At 63.3% G+C, this 22,381-nt stretch overlaps 1 protein-coding gene across 1 annotated transcript; it reads left to right on the forward strand.

Annotated features, from left to right (window-relative positions):
* The first annotated feature begins 4,421 nt into the window (after positions 1-4,421).
* On the forward strand, positions 4,422-21,277 carry IL25 (interleukin 25). Its single transcript, XM_039498762.1, has 3 exons — positions 4,422-4,486; positions 20,067-20,165; positions 21,037-21,277. The coding sequence occupies exons 1-3, from the start codon at positions 4,422-4,424 to the stop codon at positions 21,275-21,277; spliced, it is 405 nt and encodes a 134-aa protein (XP_039354696.1).
* The last annotated feature ends 1,104 nt before the right edge of the window (positions 21,278-22,381 follow it).

Here is a 22,381-nt window from a genome sequence, read left to right on the forward strand (position 1 = left end):
TCACTCCCGACCCGCAGCCCCTGCCAGCCTGGCCCTGCCCCACTCCCAGCTCTGCCGGTGCCCCTCACGCCCGCCCCGCCGCCCCGGCCAGCCCAGCCCTGCCAGTGCCCCTCACTCCCGACCCGCAGCCCCTGCCAGCCCAGCTCTGCCGGTGCCCCTCACTCCCAACCCGCAGCCCCTGCCAGCCTGGCCCTGCCCCACTCCCAGCTCTGCCAGTGCCCCTCACTCCCGACCTGCAGCCCCTGCCAGCCCAGCCCTGCCCCTCACAGCCCTGCCGGTGCCCCTCACTCCCGATCCGCCGGGTCGGCTCCAGGCCCCAGCACGCCAAGCGCGTGCTTGGGGCGGCACACCACGGGGGGCGCTCTGCCGCTCGCCGGGAGTGCGGCAGGCGGCTCCAGTGGACCTCCCGCAGGCACGTCTGTGGGACCGGCGACCACCAGAGCACCCCTGTCACGGCGTGTGGGGGAGTCCGGCCCTGCCCCCCCGGCTCCCTGCGATTCCCCAGGACTCTCAGCCAGCCAGTAACGCAGCAGGTTATTAGCCGACAGGACACAGGCCAGCCCAGGGCTTCAGGCACCGATAACCGGAGCCCCCCGGTTAGGGCCATCTTGGGGCCCCCCCGCCCCCCCGGGGATCAGCGCCCGGTCCCCGCGTCCCCCCTTTCCCCAGCCAGCCCCAGTCTGCCCCCCCCTCCGGCCCCTCCTCTCTGCCCAGCCCCCTCCGGCCCCTCCTCTCGGCCCCACCCCCTCCTCTCTGCCCAGCCCCCTCCGGCCCCTCCTCTATGCCCAGCCCCCCTCCGACCCCTCCTCTCTGCTCAGCCCCCTCCGGCCCCTCCTCTCTGCCCGCCCCTCCGGCCCCTCCTCTCTGCCCCACCCTCCGGCCTCCTCTCTGCCCAGCCCCTCCGGCCCCTCCTCTCTGCCCCACCCTCCGGCCCCTCCTCTCTGCCCAGCCCCTCCGGTCCCTCCTCTCTGCCCCACCTCCGGCCCCTCCTCTCTGCCCAGCCCCCCCTCCGGCCCCTCCTCTCTGCCCACTCTCTGCCCCACCCCTCCGGCCCCTCCTCTCTGCTCTGCCCCCTCCGGCCCCTCCTCTCTGCCCCCCCCTCCGGCCCCTCCTCTCTGCCCAGCCCCTTTCCCAGGCCAGGAGGTCACCTGACCCCTTTGGCTCCAGCACCTTTGCAGGGAGGGGCCCGGCCAGCCGTTGCTAGGAGACAGTGTCAGGCATTCGGCCTTGTGCTTCGCTAGATACCCAGAGGCCTCCCCCAGCCCCCAGCCCCCAGTGCGACCAGTCCCACTTCGTCACCCCCCCCTCGACCGAACTGAGCGGGGTCCCTCCAGCCAGTGCCCTGGGGAAGTTCAAACCTGTCCCTGCCAGCAGGTATATGGGATCTTGGGGAGCAATTACCACACGGGTGGGGTGCAAAACAAACTTTATTAAGAAAATGCAAAAACAGGGAAAATTCAATAGTGAGGGGTATGGGGGTTGTTAAGGTAGACAATTGGGGAGGGGTTTCTTTTTGGTGAACAGTAAGGGGGTTTCAATAGTGGGGTACAACACAGCAGGGTACAATACAGTGGGTAACCAACTAACACTGAAGTATAAATGTAACAGGTAGCTAGCGATTTCGATGTAAAAAGGTGTCACAGCAGCATATAACCAACTAATAGTTATGGAAAAATCTGTTAAATAATGAACAATTTTAGGTAAAATGTGTCACAGTGGTGTAAATGTAGAATGTGAGGGGTATCAGAGAGGAAAAGTAACCAATGGGGTTTTGTGCTAGACTTCAGCAATACAATTGAGGGTTGGCAGTAGGAGCACAGAGACACAGACACACAGAGCAAACAGGCTGCACGTTTTAAGCAGCAGAGAGAGTGTAACAAGGTAGAAGGACACAGAGAAGCTGGGGGGGGGGTGCAGTGGGAAGAGACTTAATTACAATTATACAGAACACAGCAAAACCTTATCTATGATCTAGCTTAACCAAGACTACACAAATTAGCAAGTAACAAAACACAATGCAACAATTCTCTAAGCCGAACTTACAGAGTATAATGCTAAACTTAACTTAAAGGGTGCTAAGGGTAGTTCCAGAGGGCTGAGTGGTGTGTGCAGGACACAGCTCCAAAGGGGGCGGGTGTGACTGCAGCAGTGGATACAGCTGAAAACAGTCCAGGGCAAAGCCCACAGGAGCAGAACTTAGCAGCAGCACAAACTCATTTCCAGTGGCAGAGTGCCACGGGGTTTAAGAGAGAGGTTTTAAAACACAGACCAAGGTTTAGCTTGAGTCTGTGTGCTGGGGAGACAGAGCCAGCAGCTAAAATAATAAAATAAAAGTGTAGAAAGTTTCACAGAGGGATTCTTACCATCCCCCAAGGCAGCAGCAGAGGCAGAAGCAGCAAGAACATCAGAAGGCTCGGTACAGTCTTGATAATCAGGAGATCTCTCAGGTAGCAATTCGTTCTTCGTGGGGGGGGGGGTTCAAAAACGGGTGTACGCTCAAAAATAAAACGAGAGCAGAGAAAGGACCCCCAGAACCTCTGGCTGATCAGACCAGGCAGCAATGCAGGAACCTTTCTGAAGTCTGTTCAAAAAAATGTCTGTTTATAAAGGCAAACCCTGGCAGCTTCCCGCCAGTAACTCTGATTGGCTCCCCCTCTTACAGGTAGGAGAGAAGGCAGAGAAAAAAAACCTGCAGGCAGCCACCAAGACATGTCTGGACTAGCCCTGAGCCCAGAGGTGTGACTCATGCCCAGGATCTTAAAAACACAAATGGTCTTGCAGCTCTGGACAGTGGCCACCCTACACCAAGCCCAGGTTTTAACAAGGTGATAACAGGACTAACCCTTTGAACAGGGCAGTGGTCCCACGTAGCACAAGGGGCCCTCCCTCTGAGAAGGGCAGAGGCCCTGGTAAACAACTTAACAGCCAGGGAGGGGCGGCCACAGAGGAGAACAAGAACAAAATGGAGTAAGGGGACAGCTTTAAGAAACAAAATGGAGCTGTAACAGACATGGCCCCCTGGCCGACCTGAACGGGCTGTGAGGGAGATGTCCCATGCAAAGACCAAAAAAAAAAAAAGAAAAGAAGAAGAAAAAAAAAGGGGTGTTTTACAAGTCGTCGTCATCGTAGTATGGAGGTGGTGGTTTGCTGCTGTCCAAGGGGATGGAGGAATACCTCACCTGCAAAGGCAGGGCTGACACAACCTTACGAATTAGCTGCTTGACCACTGCCATCCCCAACAAAAAGGCTACAAGAATAAAAGCAACAGTAATAAGCCACTGCTCAATGGACTGGGCCCAGGATCCCACTGCTTACGCTCCTTACGAATCTGCGTGGCGAAGGAGGACAGTTGGTCAGCCACGGCTGAGATGTTGTTCCACCCAGGCTGAAGGTGCAGGCAACATTGGCCCTTAAAGCGAGGATCAGGGTCCTCTAAGGCAACACAAAAGTCCTTCTGTAGGTTGGTCTGGATCAGAAGACGGTTCTGCTCGGCGTAGCTGGCTAGGTTAGTGAGGGCGTCACTGGTGGCGTGGCACGTGGACAGAGGCCGATGAACCCAGTCTGTGTCGTTGTAGGCTGAAGCTGGATGCTGTGGAGTCAGGTTCGTGAGGGGGAGGAACTCCCAGAGGAAGGGGGACCCTCCCTCTGAGGCCTCTGGTCTTGTACAGGCAACGCAATCGTGTGATGGGGGGACATCTGACAGGTTCCCGATGAGGACCTCCTGTAGGGCGTAGGCTCTCAACCAGGCAACCAGGGGGTTTTCTCGAGGCGGGGCGGCAATCATGGCGACTGATTCCCCCCACTGGGACACCGTCTGGTCTAGAGCGCTACTGGTGAACGGTGGCCCTCCATTGGTCTGGATCTCTTCGGGTGCCCCCCAGGCAGCAATTACCTGGAGAAGGGCTATAGAAACAGCTGGTGCAGTAGATCACCTGAGGGGAGAACACATTAGATACTGTTTTGCCCCCGGGAGGGGGCCAATGAGGTCCATCTGCCAGGTTTTACCCGGGCTAAAGTGCTCAGGGCTATAAGCACCATGAGCGTAGACAGGCTTGTTAGTGACTCGTGCCTGTTGGCAGCTCAGACACCCTTGGACAGCTTGGGTGCACTGCTGCCTAGACACACTCGATGTTCGTCTCCCTCGGTCAGTCACCAGCTGATGTAGGGCACGGGCAGGCAGGTGCCCCCACTCTTTATGGAGCCAGGTGATGAAGGGATCGCTGCAAGAGATCATGTTAACCTGGGATGTGTTACACTTATATTCTCGGAGTTGTGGATCCAGGCTGGAATGAAGAGGGTTACTGTCAGACCTGTGTGAAGGACAATGGGTAACAAACCATGGCAGCTTGGACTGTGCTGCCAGTTGAGTAACCTGTGCCCATATTCCTTCATGAGCGGTGGGCCGTCCTTCTCCCACCAGGATGGACACGCAGCAGCTTGAGTCCACTCCCAGGACCACACGTGTTTTCGGGCGGGCTGCCACAATGTGAGAGGCTGCCAACAGGACGCCTTCTGCTTCGGCCTTCTGAGCTGAGCTGCAAAAATCTAAGGGTTTAACTTTGAGGGTATTACAGGTAGCACACAGCATTCCTGCTCGGGGAGAAGGCGATGGGCCCCCATCAGATACAATCCAAGGGGCATAGGCACTTAGTTGGCCAATAGCCCCCGGCTCAGTGGGAGCTGTGGTGGAGGAGGACTTGAGGGCCCAATGTCCAAATACCTCTTGGGCCTGGTAAACAAGTCGCTCCCAAGTAGCAGGGGCTCCCTGGAACTGGGGGGCCGGGGTGAAGCTGAGGTATGGGAGAAGTTCCACATGAGGCCCCTTTAGGGTGCCTGTGGCAGATTTACCCCATGGGAGAGCACACTGGACAGCAAGCCTGGCCATGCCCACAGGCCCATCTGTGGGTGTGGGTCTGTATTTCCAGGGTGTGGGGTTGGGCAGTTCAGGCTCGTGGGGGGCACTGGCACCCGATAGGGTGACTGGTAGTGCATCGAGCACGGCTTTGGCCAGTTTAAAACGCCGCAGCTCCTGAACCCCAAGGAGGGGCATGGGTCCCACTAGGGCCCGAAATGTTACTGGTGTGTGGTTCATGTGGGCATGTACCATTACCTCTGAGCGGGGCTCTGTGCTATTGAGGCCTTGCACAGAAATGGTGTGTCCTGTGGGAGTGTGAGGGACGTGAGGGGGTACAATGGACACCTGTGCCCCCCTGTCCAGCAAAGAGGGGATGACAAGACCCTTGTCAGAAACTAGCGGATAATAGGGACGGGGGTCCCCTGGCCGGGTGCTGGCCGCCGCCAAGCACCCGGCCGCTACCCGTTTTTTGGCTGGGAAGGTTCTGGGCGCCCTTCCCATCCCAGAGCTATGGCCAAGGCTCTTTGCTGCTCACTATTGAGCTTACGGACAACCTCCTTAGTGAGGGCCTTGTACAGTAAGAACCCAAAGATTTTGCGTTCTGTAAATGAGTGCTGTGAGTACTGGGACCTGGGTTGTGAACTGGCGTGTGGTGGGGGGGGACTGATGGGTAGAGCTTGGGCTGAGGGCCATCTTATTTTCTCGAGGGCTTCATAGAGTCACCCAATGGGGCGCCTAGCGTACCCCCTTAGCCACAGAACTGCCCCAGTGTCAGGGGTGGTACTGCTATCCATGGCTAAGTCAATGGCAGCTTCGGCTATAGGTATCTCGGTGGGGTCAATAACATGCCTGAAGGCATTGACCTGGTTAATCTGGGCCTGAGTAAGTCCGAGAGGGTGCAGGGTAGGGGACCACAGCATGATGGACCCCCCTGCGATGGCACATCTCAGGAAGGGATGTCCTTGACGCTTCCTCTGGGGACTTGGCCCCCTTGAAGGGAGTGCTGTGAATGGAGGAAGGCCAGGGCTGGGGCAGTCAGGGGCCATGCAGTGTTAGATATCACCGGGCTCCCTGAGAGACCCCGGGACCAGCTACTGGTCCTGGCTAGTGCTATGCCCTCTTCCCTATCCACTAGCTCCTGTCCATGTTCCAGGGCCAAGCGGCCTAGCCACAGTAGTGGCGGCTCATTGGCCCCCCTAGCGGTGTCTGAGATTAACTCCTTCATCCCTGCTTTGGAGCGGGGCCGGAGTTCTGTCACCTGTGTGGTGTTGCCCTGGTCATCAACCTTTATACGACTGATGGATACCGGCAGGGCTTCACCAGAGCTGACAGTGGGTGCAGGTCCATGGGCTTGGGCCTCTAGAGGGGCTGATGGTAGGGCTGGGTATAGTGGGGTTTTCTTGAGGGGAGATGAGGCCTCTGGGTGGGTATATGGGGGTGGTTTTTCAGGGGATTTATTGGGACTGGGCAGGCTTGGGGTCAGTGGTGGTCCCTCCTGGCTAGGCTGGCTAGTGGCCTCCTGGGCCGAGGTCATTAGGGCCCCATGGAAAACAGTTAGTTTATCAAGGGCCTGAGCCAGGATCTCATAGGTAACTGTGGCTACCTTTTGGGGCTTATATATGTCATGCCACAGTTTCTTGGGCTTCCGAATTTCATCCAGCTTCTGCACCAGTTCTGTTAATATCTGGGGGGTGGGGGACCCCTGCAAAATTCGAGGTTCAGGGGTGAGCTTAGATGGGCCCCCCCGCAGGCTTTCATGACCCTTCCCATCTCTCTCCAGAGGCGGGTAGGATCTGAATCTGCGGCTGGCTCTCCTGCCTTAGTGCAGATTGGCCGGAGGCTGGAATCAGCAGGGCTGGCCCTGAATGTGGGGTGGCAGGTTAGGAGGCACCCCACATCAGTGAGCCCCAGGTGGGTGGTATACACCCTGGAGCTCTGGCCATTGCCAAAGTACAGACCCATTCTAGGGCCTCAGGCTGCTCTTTGCTTTGCAGCAAGTGGTATTGTAGGTGGTTGGTTTGATCTTCCTCTGTCCCAGAGGTCTTGGCCTCTTTCCAGGGACAGGGAGGGCAGTAATTGTTACCCCAAGATCCTGTTTGTGACGCCATGTCCCTGCCAGCAGGTATATGGGATCTTAGGGAGCAATTACCACACGGGTGGGGTGCAAAACAAACTTTATTAAGAAAATGCAAAAACAGGGAAAATTCAATAGTGAGGGGTATGGGGTTTGTTAAGGTAGACAATTGGGGAGGGGTTTCTTTTTGGTGAACAGTAAGGGGGTTTCAATAGTGGGGTACAACACAGCAGGGTACAATACAGTGGGTAACCAACTAACACTGAAGTATAAATGTAACAGGTAGCTAGCGATTTCTATGTAAAAAGGTGTCACAGCAGCATATAACCAACTAATAGTTATGGAAAAATCTGTTAAATAATGAACAATTTTAGGTAAAATGTGTCACAGTGGTGTAAATGTAGAATGTGAGGGGTATCAGAGAGGAAAAGTAACCCATGGGGTTTTGTGCTAGACTTCAGCAATACAATTGAGGTTTGGCAGTAGGAGCACAGAGACACAGACACACAGAGCAAACAGGCTGCAAGTTTTAAGCAGCAGAGAGAGTGTAACAAGGTAGAAGGACACAGAGAAGCTGGGGGGGGGGGGTGCAGTGGGAAGAGACTTAATTACAATTATACAGAACACAGCAAAATCTTATCTATGATCTAGCTTAACCAAGACTACACAAATTAGCAAGTAACAAAACACAATGCAACAATTCTCTAAGCCGAACTTACAGAGTATAAAGCTAAACTTAACTTAAAGGGTGCTAAGGGTAGTTCCAGAGGGCTGAGTGGTGTGTGCAGGACACAGCTCCAAAGGGGGCGGGTGTGACTGCAGCAGTGGATACAGCTGAAAACAGTCCAGGGCAAAGCCCACAGGAGCAGAACTTAGCAGCAGCACAAACTCATTTGCAGTGGCAGAGTGCCACGGGGTTTAAGAGAGAGGTTTTAAAACACAGACCAAGGTTTAGCTTGAGTCTGTGTGCTGGGGAGACAGAGCCAGCAGCTAAAATAATAAAATAAAAGTGTAGAAAGTTTCACAGAGGGATTCTTACCATCCCCCAAGGCAGCAGCAGAGGCAGAAGCAGCAAGAACATCAGAAGGCTCGGTCAGGGGCGGCTCTAGACACCAGCGCGCCAAGCAGGCGCTTGGGGCGGCCGTTTCCCGGGGAGGCGGCATTTGGCTCCGGTGGAGCTCCCGCCGGCATGCCTGCGGCAGGTCCACCGGAGCCTGGGACAAGCAGACCTGCCGCAGGCATGACTGCGGCGGGTCCCGTCTTCCCGCGGCTCCGGTTGAGCTCCCGCAGGCATGACTGCGGCAGGTCCGCTGGTCCCGGGCTCTGGTGGACTTGCCGCAGGCCTGCCGGCGGGAGCTCTACCAGAGCCGCGGGAAGAGGGGACCCGCCGCGGGACCGGGGAAGGGCGGCGCAGCGCTCCGCGCTGCTTGGGGCAGCCCGATTTCTAGAGCCGCCCCTGGGCTCGGTACAGTCTTGATAATCAGGAGATCTCTCAGGCAGCAATTCGTTCTTCGGGGGGGGGGTTCAAAAACGGGGGTACGCTCAAAAATAAAACGAGAGCGGAGAAAGGACCCCCAGAACCTCTGGCTGATCAGACCAGGCAGCAATGCAGGAACCTTTCTGAAGTCTGTTCAAAAAATGTCTGTTTATAAAGGCAAACCCTGGCAGCTTCCCGCCAGTAACTCTGATTGGCTCCCCCTCTTACAGGTAGGAGAGAAGGCAGAGAAAAAAACCCTGCAGGCAGCCACCAAGACATGTCTGGACTAGTCCTGAGCCCAGAGGTGTGACTCATGCCCAGGATCCTAAAAACACAAATGGTCTTGCAGCTCTGGACAGAGCCCACCCTACACCAAGCCCAGGTTTTAACAAGGTGATAACAGGACTAACCCTTTGAACAGGGCAGTGGTCCCACCTAGCACAAGGGGCCCTCCCTCTGAGAAGGGCAGAGGCCCTGGTAAACAACTTAACAGCCAGGGAGGGGCGGCCACAGAGGAGAACAAGAACAAAATGGAGTAAGGGGGCAGCTTTAAGAAACAAAATGGAGCTGTAACAGACAGAACCCACCTACATTCCCACAGAGGCCCCAGGGTCCCCCCCGTTCTGGGGGGAGAGTTACCCCAGGTCATTCCCGTTTCCTGCCCCCCTGTAGGTCGGGGGGACTCGAGGGCACTTGCAGGTTGCAGGGGGGAAGCCTTATGCCGCCCACGCCCTTTCCCCACCCCAGTACCCCTGGGGTGCACGCGGGGCTGGGGCCTCCTCCCCACGTTCCAGTCTGGGGGGCTGTGATTCGGGCTCTCTCGGCTCAGAGCCCCCCTTCTGACCCTGGCCCCCCTCTGGACAGGCTCCTCGGGGCGGGGCGAGGGTCTTACAGCCACCTTCCCCCCCCTCTGGCAGGGGGCACAGGAGCGGCAGTGCTGCCGGACATGGGCAAAGACCCCAGGCCAGTAATAGTTCTGCAGCAGCCGCTGCTGGGTACGCCAGGCTCCCTGGTGCCCTGAGGGGGGAATGTCATGGGCCTGGCACAGCAGCTGGTGGCGATACTCCTGGGGTACCACCAGCTGCCTCCTGATCCCCCCTGACTCCATCTTCCCTGGGGGAGCCCATTCTCGGTACAGGAACCCCTTCTCCCACAGGAACCTTTTCCGGCCACCTCCCCCCATGGTCTGTCCCCCCCCCGAGGCTGGCCAGGTCCCCTATCCTCCGCAGGGAGGGGTCTTCCCGCACCGCGGCCTGGAACTCAGCCGCTGGGGCAGGGCGGGGATCTGCTCTCTCTCACCGGCTGGGTCTGGGGCCACAGCCTCTCTGAGCCCTGTCCCTGGGCGTTCCCTCCCCACCGGGTCAGGGTCCGGTGCCCCGGGCAGAGAACCTTCCCCGGTGTCAGGGTGCAGAGCCCTGCGCCGACTCTGACTACGGTTCACGGCCAGGGCACCCTGGGTGTTACTGGGCCAGTCCTCGAGATCCCCCCCATTAACACCTCCGTGGGCAAATGTGGGTGCACCCCCACGTCCTTGGGGCCCTCCTTGTCCCCCCACTTCAGGTGCACCCTCGCTACAGGCACCTTGAATGGGGTCCCGATCACACCCCTCAGGGTCAGGTAGGTGTTGGGCACCATCCGATCTGGGTCCACCACCTCGGGCCGGGCCAGCGTCACCTCTGCGCCCGTATCCCAGTACCCAGTGACCTCCCTCCCGTCTACCTCCAGGGGAACAAGGCACTCGCTCCGGAAGGGCAGCCCCGTGCCCACCCTGTAAACCCAAAACTCAGGGCGGGGAGCATCCAGCCCCTCGGAGGGGCCGACCCGGGGCCCCCCTCCCTCCTTTGCAGGTGGTACGCAGCCAACCCCCCTTTCCTGCGAATGCTGCCCCTCATCCGGCTGGGTCTCTACCCAGTTAACCCGGTGGGGGGTTGGTCTGCTCAGTTTGTCCCGGAGCTTGGGGCACTGGGACCGCAGGTGGCCTTGTTGGCCACATTGATAGCAGCCCATGTCTCGTGGGTCCCCTCGCGGGGGTCGGCTGGACCTGACGCCAGATGTTTCCCTTTGGTGGGGGCCCTCCCTCGGCCCCTTCTGGGAGGTCCCATGGTGACTCTCTCTCTGCGTCGAGGCAGACCTGCTCCTTCGAGACGCCTCCCTGCCATCCCCTGCCCGACTGTCCATGTATTGGTCGGCCAGCCGGCCTGCATGCTGCGGGTTCTCCGGCTTCTGGTCCATCAACCACAGCCTCAGGTCCGACGGGCACTGCTCATACAGGTGCTCCAGTATGAATAGGTCAAGCAGGTCCTCTCTAGTTTGGGCCCCAGCCGTCCACTTGCGGGTGTACCCCTGCGCCCGGTTGACCAGTTGTAGGTAGGTGATCTCCCGGGTCTTACGTTGACCCCGGAACCTCTTCCGGCACATCTCCGGGGTCAGCCCAAACTCGCGGAGCAGGGCCTCTTTGAACAGGTTGTAGTCCCGCGCCTCCTCCCCTCTCATTCGGCTGTACACCTCCACGGCGGTGGAGTCCAGTAAGGGGGTGAGGCACCGGATCCTGTCTGCAGGGGCAACCTGGTGCAGCTCGCAGGCATTCTCAAAGGCCGTCAGGAAGGTGTCTATGTCCTCCCCCTCCTTCCGCCGGGCCAGGAAGTTCTTATCAAAGCTCTTTGTAGGCTTGGGCCCCCCCTCACTCACCGCAGCCGGGGCCTCCCTGCTCCTCAGCCGGGCCAGCTCCAGCTCATGTTTACGTTGTTTCTCCTTCTCCCTCTCCTCGTGTTCCCGCTGCTTCTGCTTCTCTCGCTCCTGTCTCAGTTCTTGCCTCCTTAACTCGAGCGCCTCCCTGTCGTATTCCAGCCGCCTCCGCTCCAGGGACAGGGAGCTCCGCCGGGACGATCCCCTGCTGGCCGCTGAGCCCTCGGTAGTCGCTGGGCTCCCCCTCCCCCTACGCCTAGGGGTGGGGGGTCTCGGGGAGCCCTCAGCGGCCGGCTGACCCCTCCCAGCGGGGACAGACACTGGTACCTGCACTGCATCTGCCCGGCTGCTTCCCTCAGAGACCGGGATCGGTTCATTGACGCGGTCTCTCTCCTCCAGCCGGGCCATCAGCTGGGCCTTGGTGAGCTTCCCATGGCGCTGCCCCCTCTGCTTGCACAGCCCCACCAGAACCACATTAGTCTCTTGTATAAGGATGGTAATGTAATGTCTGGGTCTGTGTCTAATATTTCTAGAGTCTTCTGTAAAAAAGTAGTCTTTTGTAGTCCTAGTTCTTGTAGTGTGTTTTCACTGTCATTGGTTGACATTCTTCATCTCCTCTTCATTTCATTTCTGAAGGATGTTGAGTTGATGAGGATCTGATGATCCATGTGCACCCCAACCCTCTGTGCCTGTTTGGACATCACATCAAGCCTACCCTGTGTGGTGTGGTGTGTGTGTTCTGTTCATGTGTCCTGAATACAGCAACAGTCAACAGTCTCCTGTGTCCAGTCAGCTTGTCCAGCTCCTGTCTCGCTAATGCTCTGCTAATGGTTGTTGCTGCTCCTCTTGTCTGCTGCCTCTCTGCTGCAACCTCCTTGACTGACACATGGTCCTCTACATTCCAGGTGGTGCCCAGGTGCTCCTGCTCCTCTGGCTGGCTGCAATGTGGGATCGCTGGCTTCCTCTTTCACACCACCCCATGCATCATGCATTTGCTTGAAGACCCTTTCTTTTTTCCAGGCTAAAAGTTGTTAACTTGTTATTGTTGCGTTTTTGTAGCAGCTGATTTTTTGGGGTGGAGTGCTGGGCCCCACCCCCCAACCCCTCCTCCTTTACCCTGACTGGGGACAGGCAGATGGCCCCAAAGGACCTCTCTGGTGGAGTTAGTCACACTTGCGCCACTTGGCAAACATCTTCCTGCTGGCCGCTCGCAGGCCGGGGTGCTCGCCGCTCCCCCCGGGTTCCAGGGGGACCCCTAGTGTGCCAGTCCTTGAGGTCACCCCCTCTCTGCCAGGGTCGAGCTGCAGACTCCTCCGCCCCGGGGATCGCTCGCTGTGATCCCCCAGGGGACCCTGTTACTGCAAAGTCCTTCTCACTGGGCACACTGCCCCAGGGGTGAATCGCCCCTTTGTTTTACTGCTCCCCAGTCACTCACTGCAGGAAGCGCTGTCCACGGGGTGCAGTCATCCCACCGCTGCCACCAGTTGTCACGGCGTGTGGGGGAGTCCGGCCCTGCACCCCCGGCTCCCTGCGATTCCCCAGGACTCTCAGCCAGCCAGTAACGCAGCAGGTTTATTTAGCCGACAGGACACAGTCCAGCATGGGTCTTGCAGGCACAGATAACAGGATCCCCCCTGTTAGGTCCATCTTGGGGCCCCACAGCCCCCCTCGGGGATCAGAGCCCTGTCCCTGCTTCCCCCCTTTCCCCAGCCAGCCCCAGTCTGCCCCCCCCAGCCCCTCCTCTCTGCTCCCCTCCTTCCCGGGCCAGGAGGTCGCCTGACCCCTTTGGCTCCAACACCTTTAGATGCACCTTTGCAGGGAGGGGCCCGGCCAGCTGTTGCTAGGAGACAGTGTCAGGCATTTGCTGCATGGACTTTTGCTGCTAGATACTTAGGATCTGTCCCCAGCCCCCAGTGCGACCAGTCCCACTTTGTCACAACCCCCCACGGCGTGCCACCCTGCTTGGGGCAGCGAAATTGCTAGAGCCGCCCCTGCCAATCCGCAGCCCCCTGGCCCCCCTGATCCTGCCAGTGCCCCTCACTCCCGACCCGCAGCCCCTGCCCCCCCAGCCCTGCCGGTGCCCCTCACTCCCGACCCGCAGCCCCTGCCAGCCCAGCCCTGCCATCCCCAGCTCTGCCGGTGCCCCTCACTCCCGACCCGCAGCCCCTGCCCCCCCCAGCCCTGCCGGTGCCCCTCACTCCCGACCCGCAGCCCCTGCCAGCCCGGCCGGTGCCCCTCACTCCCGACCCGCAGCCCCTGCCCCCCAGCCCTGCCGGTGCCCCTCACTCCCGACCCGCAGCCCCTGCCAGCCCTGCCGGTGCCCCTCACTCCCGACCCGCAGCCCCTGCCCGTTCGCCCGGGTTGTTTGTGTTGTCATGGGCACTGGTGTTTTGTGGTTTGGATCGGCGCCACCGGCAGGGTGACTCCCCGGCATCCCATGCAAATCCGCCTGCCCACGGAAACCGGTTCCCAAACAATCCCTGTGTTCCCCAGAGACCGGACCCCGCCCCCGCCCCCGTGTGGCCAGCGCCCCCCCCAACTGTGGGCTGCCCTCAGGGGAGCTGGCGGGTCCCAGGGGTGTCCTAGGGGTCGCAGAGAGGGGCTGAGGGGGCAGAGGTCATGGGAGAGCTGGGGGCCTGGGAGACTTGGGGAGGGGGCTGGGGATCTCTGGGGGTGGAATATACCAGGGGAAGCCCTGAATTAATGCCCCCACTTGGCTTGTCACTGTACGGGCAGGCTGGGAGCCAGGACTCCTGGGTTCTCTCCCAGCTCTGGGAGGGGAGTGGGGGCTGGTGGGTTAGAGCAGGGGGGGCTGGGAGCCAGGACTCCTGGGTTCTCTCCCAGCTCTGGGAGGGGAGTGGGGGCTGGTGGGTTAGCGCCGGGGGGGCTGGGAGCCAGGACTCCTGGGTTCTCTCCCAGCTCTGGGAGGGGAGTGGGGGCTGGTGGGTTAGAGCAGGGGGGGCTGGGAGCCAGGACTCCTGGGTTCTCTCCCAGCTCTGGGAGGGGAGTGGGGGCTGGTGGGTTAGAGCAGGGGGGGCTGGGAGCCCGGACTCCTGGGTTCTCTCCCCGCGCTGGGAGGAGTGGGGCTGGTGGGTTAGAGCAGGGGGCTGGTAGCCAGTACTCCTGGGTTCTCTCCCAGCTCTGGGAGGGGAGTGGGGGCTGGTGGGTTAGAGCAGGGGGGGCTGGGAACCAGGACTCCTGGGTTCTCTCCCAGCTGTGGCTGAGGTTTCTTCATCTGAGTCTCACTATAGTGACACCCCCCTCCCCCCAAGCATTAAACATGGTGGCTGATTTCTGCCACAATCCAGCCAGGCTTTTCCCTCCCCTGCCCCCGGAGCTGGGCCCTGACCCTTGGCCAAGCTGCGCCGACTCCAGCAGCTGGCGACTGAAGACAGGGGCAGCTAGACCCAGGCTCCCCAGGCTGGGCAACCCCTAGTGATGGCGATGGTGGTGCCCCTCACTCCCGACCCGCAGCCCCTGCCAGCCCAGCCCAGCCCCCCGCCCAGCTCTGCCGGTGCCCCTCACTCCCGACCCGCAGCCCCTGCTAGCCCAGCCCTGCCCCCCGCCCAGCTCTGCCGGTGCCCCTCACTCCCAACCCGCAGCCCCTGCCAGCCCGGCCCTGCCCCCCCCAGCCCTGCCGGTGCCCCTCACTCCCAACCCGCAGCCCCTGCCAGCCCAGCCCTGCCCCCCTCAGCCCTGCCCATGCCCCTAACTCCCGAGTCCCAACCCGCAGCCCCTGCCAGCCCGGCCCTGCCCCCCGCCGAGCTCTGCCGGTGCCCCTCACTCCCGACCCGCAGCCCCTGCCACCCCAGCCCTGCCCCCCACAGCCCTGCCAGTGCCCCTCACTCCCGACCCGCAGCCCCAGCCAGCCCCGCCCGGCCCCCTGCTGGTGCCCCTCACTCCCGACCCGCAGCCCCTGCTAGCCCAGCCCCGCCCAGCTCTGCCGGTGCCCCTCACTCCCGACCCGCAGCCCCTGCCAGCCCAGTCCTGCCCCCATCCTGCCAGCGCCCCTCACTCCCGACCCGCAGCCCCTGCCAGCCCAGCCCTGCCCCACCCATCCAGCCGGCGCCCCTCACTCCTGACCCGCAGCCCCTGCCAGCCCAGCCCCACCCCAGCCCTGCCGGTGCCCCTCACTCCCGACCCGCAGCCCCTGCTAGCCCAGCCCTGCCCCCTGCCCTCGCAGTGCCCCTCACTCCCGACCCGCAGCCCCTGCCAGCCCTGCCCCCGCCCAGCTCTGCCGGTGCCCCTCACTCCCGACCCGCAGCCCCGGCGAGCCCAGCCCTGCCCCCCACAGCCCTGCCAGTGCCCCTCACTCCCGACCCGCAGCCCCTGCTAGCCCAGGCCCGCCCCCTGCTGGTGCCCCTCACTCCCGACCCGCAGCCCCTGCTAGCCCAGCCCCGCCCAGCTCTGCCGGTGCCCCTCACTCCCGACCCGCAGCCCCTGCCAGCCCAGTCCTGCCCCCCCCATCCTGCCAGCGCCCCTCACTCCCGACCCGCAGCCCCTGCCAGCCCAGCCCTGCCCCTCCCATCCTGCCGGCGCCCCTCACTCCTGACCCGCAGCCCCCTGCCAGCCCAGCCCTGGCCCCCCCAGCCCTGCCAGTGCCCCTCACTCCCGACCCGCAGCCCCCTGCCAGCCCAGCCCCCCCCCCCCCCCCACTGCTTCCCATTCCTGAGCCTGGCTTGGGGTGCTGTGGGATTGTGAGGGCTGGAAATTACCCTGCTCCGAAGGGAGCATCAGGAAAAAAAATTTGCATCGTGTGACCAATGGAAAGTTGCCGGCTATAAAGCCGGGACTCACCGCATGGGCAGGTCACAGGTGCCGGAGCAGAGCGGGGATGGCGGAGCTGCTGCTGGTAAGCACCGGACGCCTGGGTTCCATCCCCAGCTCTGGGAGGGGAGTGGGGTCTGGGGGTCGGAGCGGGGATGGCGGAGCTGCTGCTGGTAAGCACCGGACGCCTGGGTTCCATCCCCAGCTCTGGGAGGGGAATGGGGTCTGGGGGTTGGAGCGGGGATGGCGGAGCTGCTGCTGGTAAGCACCGGACGCCTGGGTTCCATCCCATGTTCTGGGTGGGGAGTGGGGTCTGGGGGTCGGAGCGGGGATGGCGGAGCTGCTGCTGGTAAGCACCGGACGCCTGGGTTCCATCCCCAGCTCTGGGAGGGGAGTGGGGTCTGGGGGTCGGAGCGGAGATGGAGGAGCTGCTGCTGGTAAGCACCGGACGCCTGGGTTCCATCCCCAGCTCTGGGAGGGGAGTGGGGTCTGGGGGTTGGAGCGGGGATGGCGGAGCTGCTGCTGGTAAGCACCGGACGCCTGGGTTCCATCCCCAGCTCTGGGAGGGGAGTGGGGTCTGGGGGTCGGAGCGGGGAGCGGCTCTGGGCCAGGACGCCTGGTTTCTACCTAGGCCTTGTCCTCCAGCCAGGCCCTCCGGCACCACGGCCCCCAAGGGCCCTCCCCGGGTTGGGGGGCAGGGCCCCGCCCCGGACAAGCCTGGCTCGGGGTGTGCGGGTGACAACGGCTCAGTAAGTGGCAGGGAGTTCCGCTGGCTCGCGCCGCGCACGGCCTGGGGGCTGATCCCACGGCTTGCTGGGTGCTGGGGGGGGGGGGCAACCCGTCCCCGCGTCCCCCTTCCCTTCCTCCCTCCGTCCCTCCCTTCCTCGCTCTGTCCATCCCTCCGTCCCCGCGTCCCCCTTCCCTTCCTCCCTCCGTCCCTCCCTTCCTCGCTCTGTCCATCCCTCCGTCCCTGCGTACCCCTTCCCTTCCTCCCTCCGTCCCTCCGTCCCTCCCTTCCTCGCTCTGTCCATCCCTCCGTCCTCACGTCCCCCTTCCCTTCCTCCCTCCGTCCCTCCTTCCTCGCTCTGTCCATCCCTCCGTCCCTGTGCCCCTTCCCTTCCTCCTCCGTCCCTCCGTCCATCCTTCCTCGCTCTGTCCATCCCTCTGTCCCTGCGTCCCCTTCCCTTCCTCCCTCCGTCCCTCCCTTCCTCGCTCTGTCCATCCCTCCGTCCCCGCGTCCCCCTTCCCTTCCTCCCTCCGTCCCTCCGTCCCTCCCTTCCTCGCTCTGTCCATCCCTCCGTCCCCGCGTCCCCCTTCCCTTCCTCCCTCCGTCCCTCCCTTCCTCGCTCTGTCCATCCCTCCGTCCCCGCGTCCCCCTTCCCTTCCTCCCTCCGTCCCTCCCTTCCTCGCTCTGTCCATCCCTCCGTCCCCACGTACCCCTTCCCTTCCTCCCTCTGTCCCTCCCTTCCTCGCTCTGTCCATCCCTCCGTCCCCGCGTCCCCCTTCCCTTCCTCCCTCCGTCCCTCCGTCCCTCCCTTCCTCGCTCTGTCCATCCCTCCGTCCTCACGTCCCCCTTCCCTTCCTCCCTCCGTCCCTCCATTCCTCGATCTGTCCATCCCTCCGTCCCCGCGTCCCCCTTCCCTTCCTCCCTCCGTCCCTCCGTCCCTCCCTTCCTCGCTCTGTCCATCCCTCCGTCCTCACGTCCCCCTTCCCTTCCTCCCTCCGTCCCTCCCTTCCTCGCTCTGTCCATCCCTCCGTCCCCGCGTCCCCCTTCCCTTCCTCCCTCCGTCCCTCCCTTCCTCGCTCTGTCCATCCCTCCGTCCCCGCGTCCCCCTTCCCTTCCTCCCTCCGTCCCTCCCTTCCTCGCTCTGTCCATCCCTCCGTCCCCGCGTCCCCCTTCCCTTCCTCCCTCCGTCCCTCCCTTCCTCGCTCTGTCCATCCCTCCGTCCCCGCGTCCCCCTTCCCTCCATTGCTCTGTGCTCCTCGCTCTGTCCATCCCTCCGTCCCCTCCCCCTTCCTTCTCTCTCTGTCCCTCCCTTCCTGCTGCTGTCCATCCCTCTGGGTCCTGGGTCCCCCTTCTTCCTCCTCCGTCCCTGGCCTTCCTCGCTCTGTCCATCCCTCCAGTCCCGGGCTTCCCTTCAGCTCCCTCCGTCCCTCAGTTCCTCGCTCTGTCCATCCCTCCGTCCCGGGCCCCCTTCCCCCTCCCTCCGCCCTCCGCCCTCCTTCCTCGCTCTGTCCATCCAGAGCCCGATCCCCCTTCCCTTCCTCCCTCCGTCCCAGAGCCCTTCTCGCTCTGTCCATCCCTGGGCCCCCTTCCTTCCCCCGATACCCAGCCCTGCACCCCGATACCGGGCCTGACCCCCACCCAGAGCCCCGATACCCAGCCCTGCACCCCAATACTGGGCCCTGGCCCCCACCCAGAGCCCCGATACCCAGCCCTGCACCCCGATACCGGGCCTGACCCCCACCCAGAGCCCCGATACCCAGCCCTGCACCCCAATACCGGGCCTGACCCCCACCCAGAGCCCCGATACCCAGCCCTGCACCCCAACCGGGCCTGGCCCCACCCAGAGCCCTGATACCCAGCCCTGCACCCCAATACCGGGCCTGACCCCCACCCAGAGCCCCGATACCCAGCCCTGCACCCCGATACCGGGCCTGACCCCCACCCAGAGCCCCGATACCCAGCCCTGCACCCCAATACCGGGCCTGACCCCACCCAGAGCCCGATACCCAGCCCTGCACCCCCATACCGGGCCTGACCCCCACCCAGAGCCCCGTTACCCTGCCCTGCACCCCATTCCGGGGCCTTACCCCACCCAGAGCCCCGATACCCAGCCCTGCACCCCAATACCGGGCCTGACCCCCACCCAGAGCCCCGATACCCAGCCCTGCACCCCTATACCGGGCCTGACCCCCACCCAGAGCCCCGATACCCAGCCCTGCACCCCGATACCGGGCCTGACCCCCACCCAGAGCCCTAATACCCAGCCCTGCACCCCAATACCGGGCCTGACCCCACCCAGAGCCCCGATACCCAGCCCTGCACCCCAATACCGGGCCTGACCCCCAGCCAGAGCCCCAATACCCAGCCCTGCACCCCAATACCGGGCCTGGCCCCCACCCAGAGCCCCGATACCCAGCCCTGCACCCCAATACCGGGCCTGACCCCCACCCAGAGCCCCAATACCCAGCCCTGCACCCCAATACCGGGCCTGGCCCCCACCCAGAGCCCCGATACCCAGCCCTGCACCCCAATACCGGGCCTGACCCCCACCCAGAGCCCCAATACCCAGCCCTGCACCCGAATACCGGGCCCTGGCCCCCCACCCAGAGCCCCAATACCCAGCCCTGCACCCCGATACCGGGCCTGACCCCCAGCCAGAGCCCCGATACCCAGCCCTGCACCCCAATACCGGGCCCTGGCCCCCCACCCAGAGCCCCGATACCCAGCCCTGCACCCCAATACCGGGCCTGACCCCCACCCAGAGCCCCGATACCCAGCCCTGCACCCCAATACCGGGCCTGACCCCCACCCCTCACCCCGATACCCAGCTCCCATACCCCGATACAGGGCCTGACCCCCAGCCAGAGCCCCGATACCCAGCCCCCCGTATCCCAATACCGGGCCTGACCCCCACCCAGAGCCCCGATACCCAGCCCTGCACCCCAATACCGGGCCTGACCCCCACCCAGAGCCCCAATACCCAGCCCTGCACCCCAATACAGGGCCTGACCCCCACCCCTCACCCCAATACCCAGCCCCTGTACCCCAATACCGGGCCCTGACCCCACCCAGAGCCCCGATACCCAGCCCTGTACCCCAATACCGGGCCTGACCCCACCCAGAGCCCCGATACCCAGCCCCGTGCTCCCAATACCGGGCCCTGACCCCACCCTCACCCCGATACCCAGCCCCTGTACCCCAATACCGGGCCCTGACCCCACCCTCACCCCGATACCCAGCCCTGCACCCCGATACCGGGCCTGACCCCACCCCTCACCCCGATACCCAGCCCCGTGCCTAATACCGGGCCTGACCCCACCCTCACCCCGATACCCAGCCCCATACCCTAATACCGGGCCTGACCCCACCCCTCACCCCGATACCCAGCCCCGTACCCCAATACAGGGCCTGACCCTGGGCCCCTGACAGGAACCCACTGACCCTGTTTCTGACCCCCATCTGCTTCCTGTCTTGGCCGTAGGATCCCTCTGCTGGTTCCGGCCTCTTCAACCCCCCCCGGCCCCCGGCCCCCGGCTCGCTCGCTCTCTCGGCCCCGGTCCCGCTCGCTCGCTCGCTCACGGTGCGTCGCTCTCTCTCTCTCTCTCTCTCTCGGCCCCGGCCCCGCGCGCTCACGGCGCGTCTCTCTCTCTCTCTCTCTCTCGGCCCCGGACCCGCTCGCTCACCGCCCGTCTCTCTCTCTCTCTCTCTCTCTCTCCCTCTCTCGGTCGGGGCCTCGCTCGCTCACGGTGCGTCGCTCTCTCTCTCTCTCTCTCTCTCGGCCCCGGTCCCGCTCGCTCACAGCGCGTCGCTCTCTCTCTCTCTCTCGGCCCCGGTCCCGCTCGCTCACAGTGCGTCGCTCTCTCTCTCTCTCTCTCTCTCTCACACGGTCACGCTCGCTCGCTCACGGCGCGTCTCTCTCTCTCTCTCTCTCTCTCGGCCCCGGTCCCGCTCGCTCGCTCACAGCGCGTCGCTCTCTCTCTCTCTCTCTCTCTCGGCCCCGGTCCCGCTCGCTCCCGGCGCGTCTCTCTCTCTCTCTCTCTCTCTCTCTCTCTCTCTCTCTCGGCCCCGGTCCCGCTCGCTCACGGCGCGTCGCTCTCTCTCTCTCTCTCTCTCTCTCTCTCTCTCGGCCCCGGCCCCGGTCCCGCTCGCTCACGGCGCGTCTCTCTCTCTCTCTCTCTCTCTCTCCCGGCCCCGGTCCCGGTCCCGCTCGCTCACGGCGCCTCTCTCTCTCTCTCTCTCTCTCTCTCTCTCTCTCTCTCGGCCCCGGCCCCGGTCTCTCTCTCTCTCTCGGCTCGCCACGGCGCGCTCTCTCTCCCTCTCTCTCTCTCTCTCTCTCTCCCGGTCCTGGTCCCGGTCCCGCTCGCTCACGGCGCGTCGCGCTCTCTCTCTCTCTCTCTCTCTCCCGGCCCCGGTCCCGGTCCCGCTCGCTCACGGCGCCTCTCTCTCCGCAGGGAGGACTGCGACCGGGCCCGCTTCCCGGCTCGCCTGCTGCAGGCCGAGTGCCTCTGCCCGCACTGCGTCTCGCTGGCCCCCCCGCACCACCGGGACCTGCGCGGCAACTCGGTGCAGGTCACCGCCAACACCACGGTCTATTACCGGCGGCCCTGCCCCGGCCGGCCCGGCGCCTACTTCCTGCAGCCCCGGCCCTACCCCGTGGCTGTGGCCTGCGTCTGCGTCGTGCCCCAGCTGTGACCCCCAGCGGGACCCCACTGGGGCACGGGGCTGGGGACACCCTGGGGGCTAGGGGGGCGCAGTGGACCCCACTGATGTGCGGGGAGCCCGGAGGGCCTGGGGGGCAGGTGGCGGAGAAGGCCCCGGGGGGCCAGTCGAGGAGGGGGCGACCCGTGGGGATGAGCATCCTGCGGGCTGCGTGTGGGGTGAGCCCGGGTCCCCGGCTCTCGCTCGAGGGGACCCAGAAGACGACGGCCTTTTGGGAGGAACCTAGGGCTGATTTCGGAGGCTGCCTGGGTCTCATGGGGCGGCGCCCATGGGGCTGTTTGGGGGGTGAATGTGAGCTGTGTCTATGGGGTGACCCCAGAGCTCGGTTGGGGGGGTGAACAGCCCCCATTTTAGAGGTGAATTTGGCGGGGCCGTTTTGGGGTGAATGTGAGCTGAGGTGGGGGGGAACCTGGCTGTAATTTAGGGGGCGCCTCCGGCTGAACATTATTGGGGAGGCATTAGAATTCCCGCCAATCCCTCCTTCATTGGGGGGGTCCTCCCGCCCCCCCGAACTGCTGTTACATTGATCCCCGTCTAATCTCTGCCTGGTGTTGAGAAGCTAAAGATCTTGGCTTTTACTGGCAATAAACGTTTCACAACGATTGTAATTGGTGTGACACTGGGGGGGGGTTCTTGGGGTCCCCGAACACAGCGCCCCCTGCTGGCGAGGCTGGAGGAGCCGGGAGCTCCCCGTGCAGCCAGTGCCCCCCCTGCTCCCCACGGCGCCCCCCTCTGGCGTATCCCGGAGCTGCAGAATAGCCCCAGTTCAGGGCCCCTAACAATCAGCCGCCTTGTTCCCCGCGTACCAGCTGCTCCCAGCCCCACGGGACAAGCCGCCTTTGTGCGGGGCCAGGGCAGCTGGGCAGAGCCGGGGGCGGGATGGGGGGGGCTGGGGACAGACGTCACTTTCTGGGGCTTCTCCCTCCTTCCAACCCGGCCCCGCTCCCCCTTCACTGGCCGGGCCCGTGATTCGCCTCCCGCCTCGCCGCGCCGGCCGCCTCCCGCTGCTCCTCGGGCCGCCTCCTGCCGCGATCTCTGCGCCCCCGGCGCGGGGCAGCCCGGGGGGGACACCCCGTC

Source organism: Mauremys reevesii, linkage group 13, assembly GCF_016161935.1.
Source record: "Mauremys reevesii isolate NIE-2019 linkage group 13, ASM1616193v1, whole genome shotgun sequence".
NCBI lineage: Eukaryota > Metazoa > Chordata > Testudines > Geoemydidae > Mauremys > Mauremys reevesii.

What these genes read in the sequence shown, in the direction of transcription:
- IL25 (XM_039498762.1), top strand. Translation starts at nt 4,422, where the DNA reads ATGGACACGCAGCAGCTTGAGTCCACTCCCAGGACCACACGTGTTTTC. An exon ending in TTCGGGCGGGCTGCCACAAT is followed by an intron (nt 4,487 to 20,066) that starts GTGAGAGGCTGC and finishes TCTTGGCCGTAG; the next exon opens with GATCCCTCTGCTGGTTCCGG. An exon ending in CGCTCGCTCGCTCGCTCACG is followed by an intron (nt 20,166 to 21,036) that starts GTGCGTCGCTCT and finishes CTCTCTCCGCAG; the next exon opens with GGAGGACTGCGACCGGGCCC.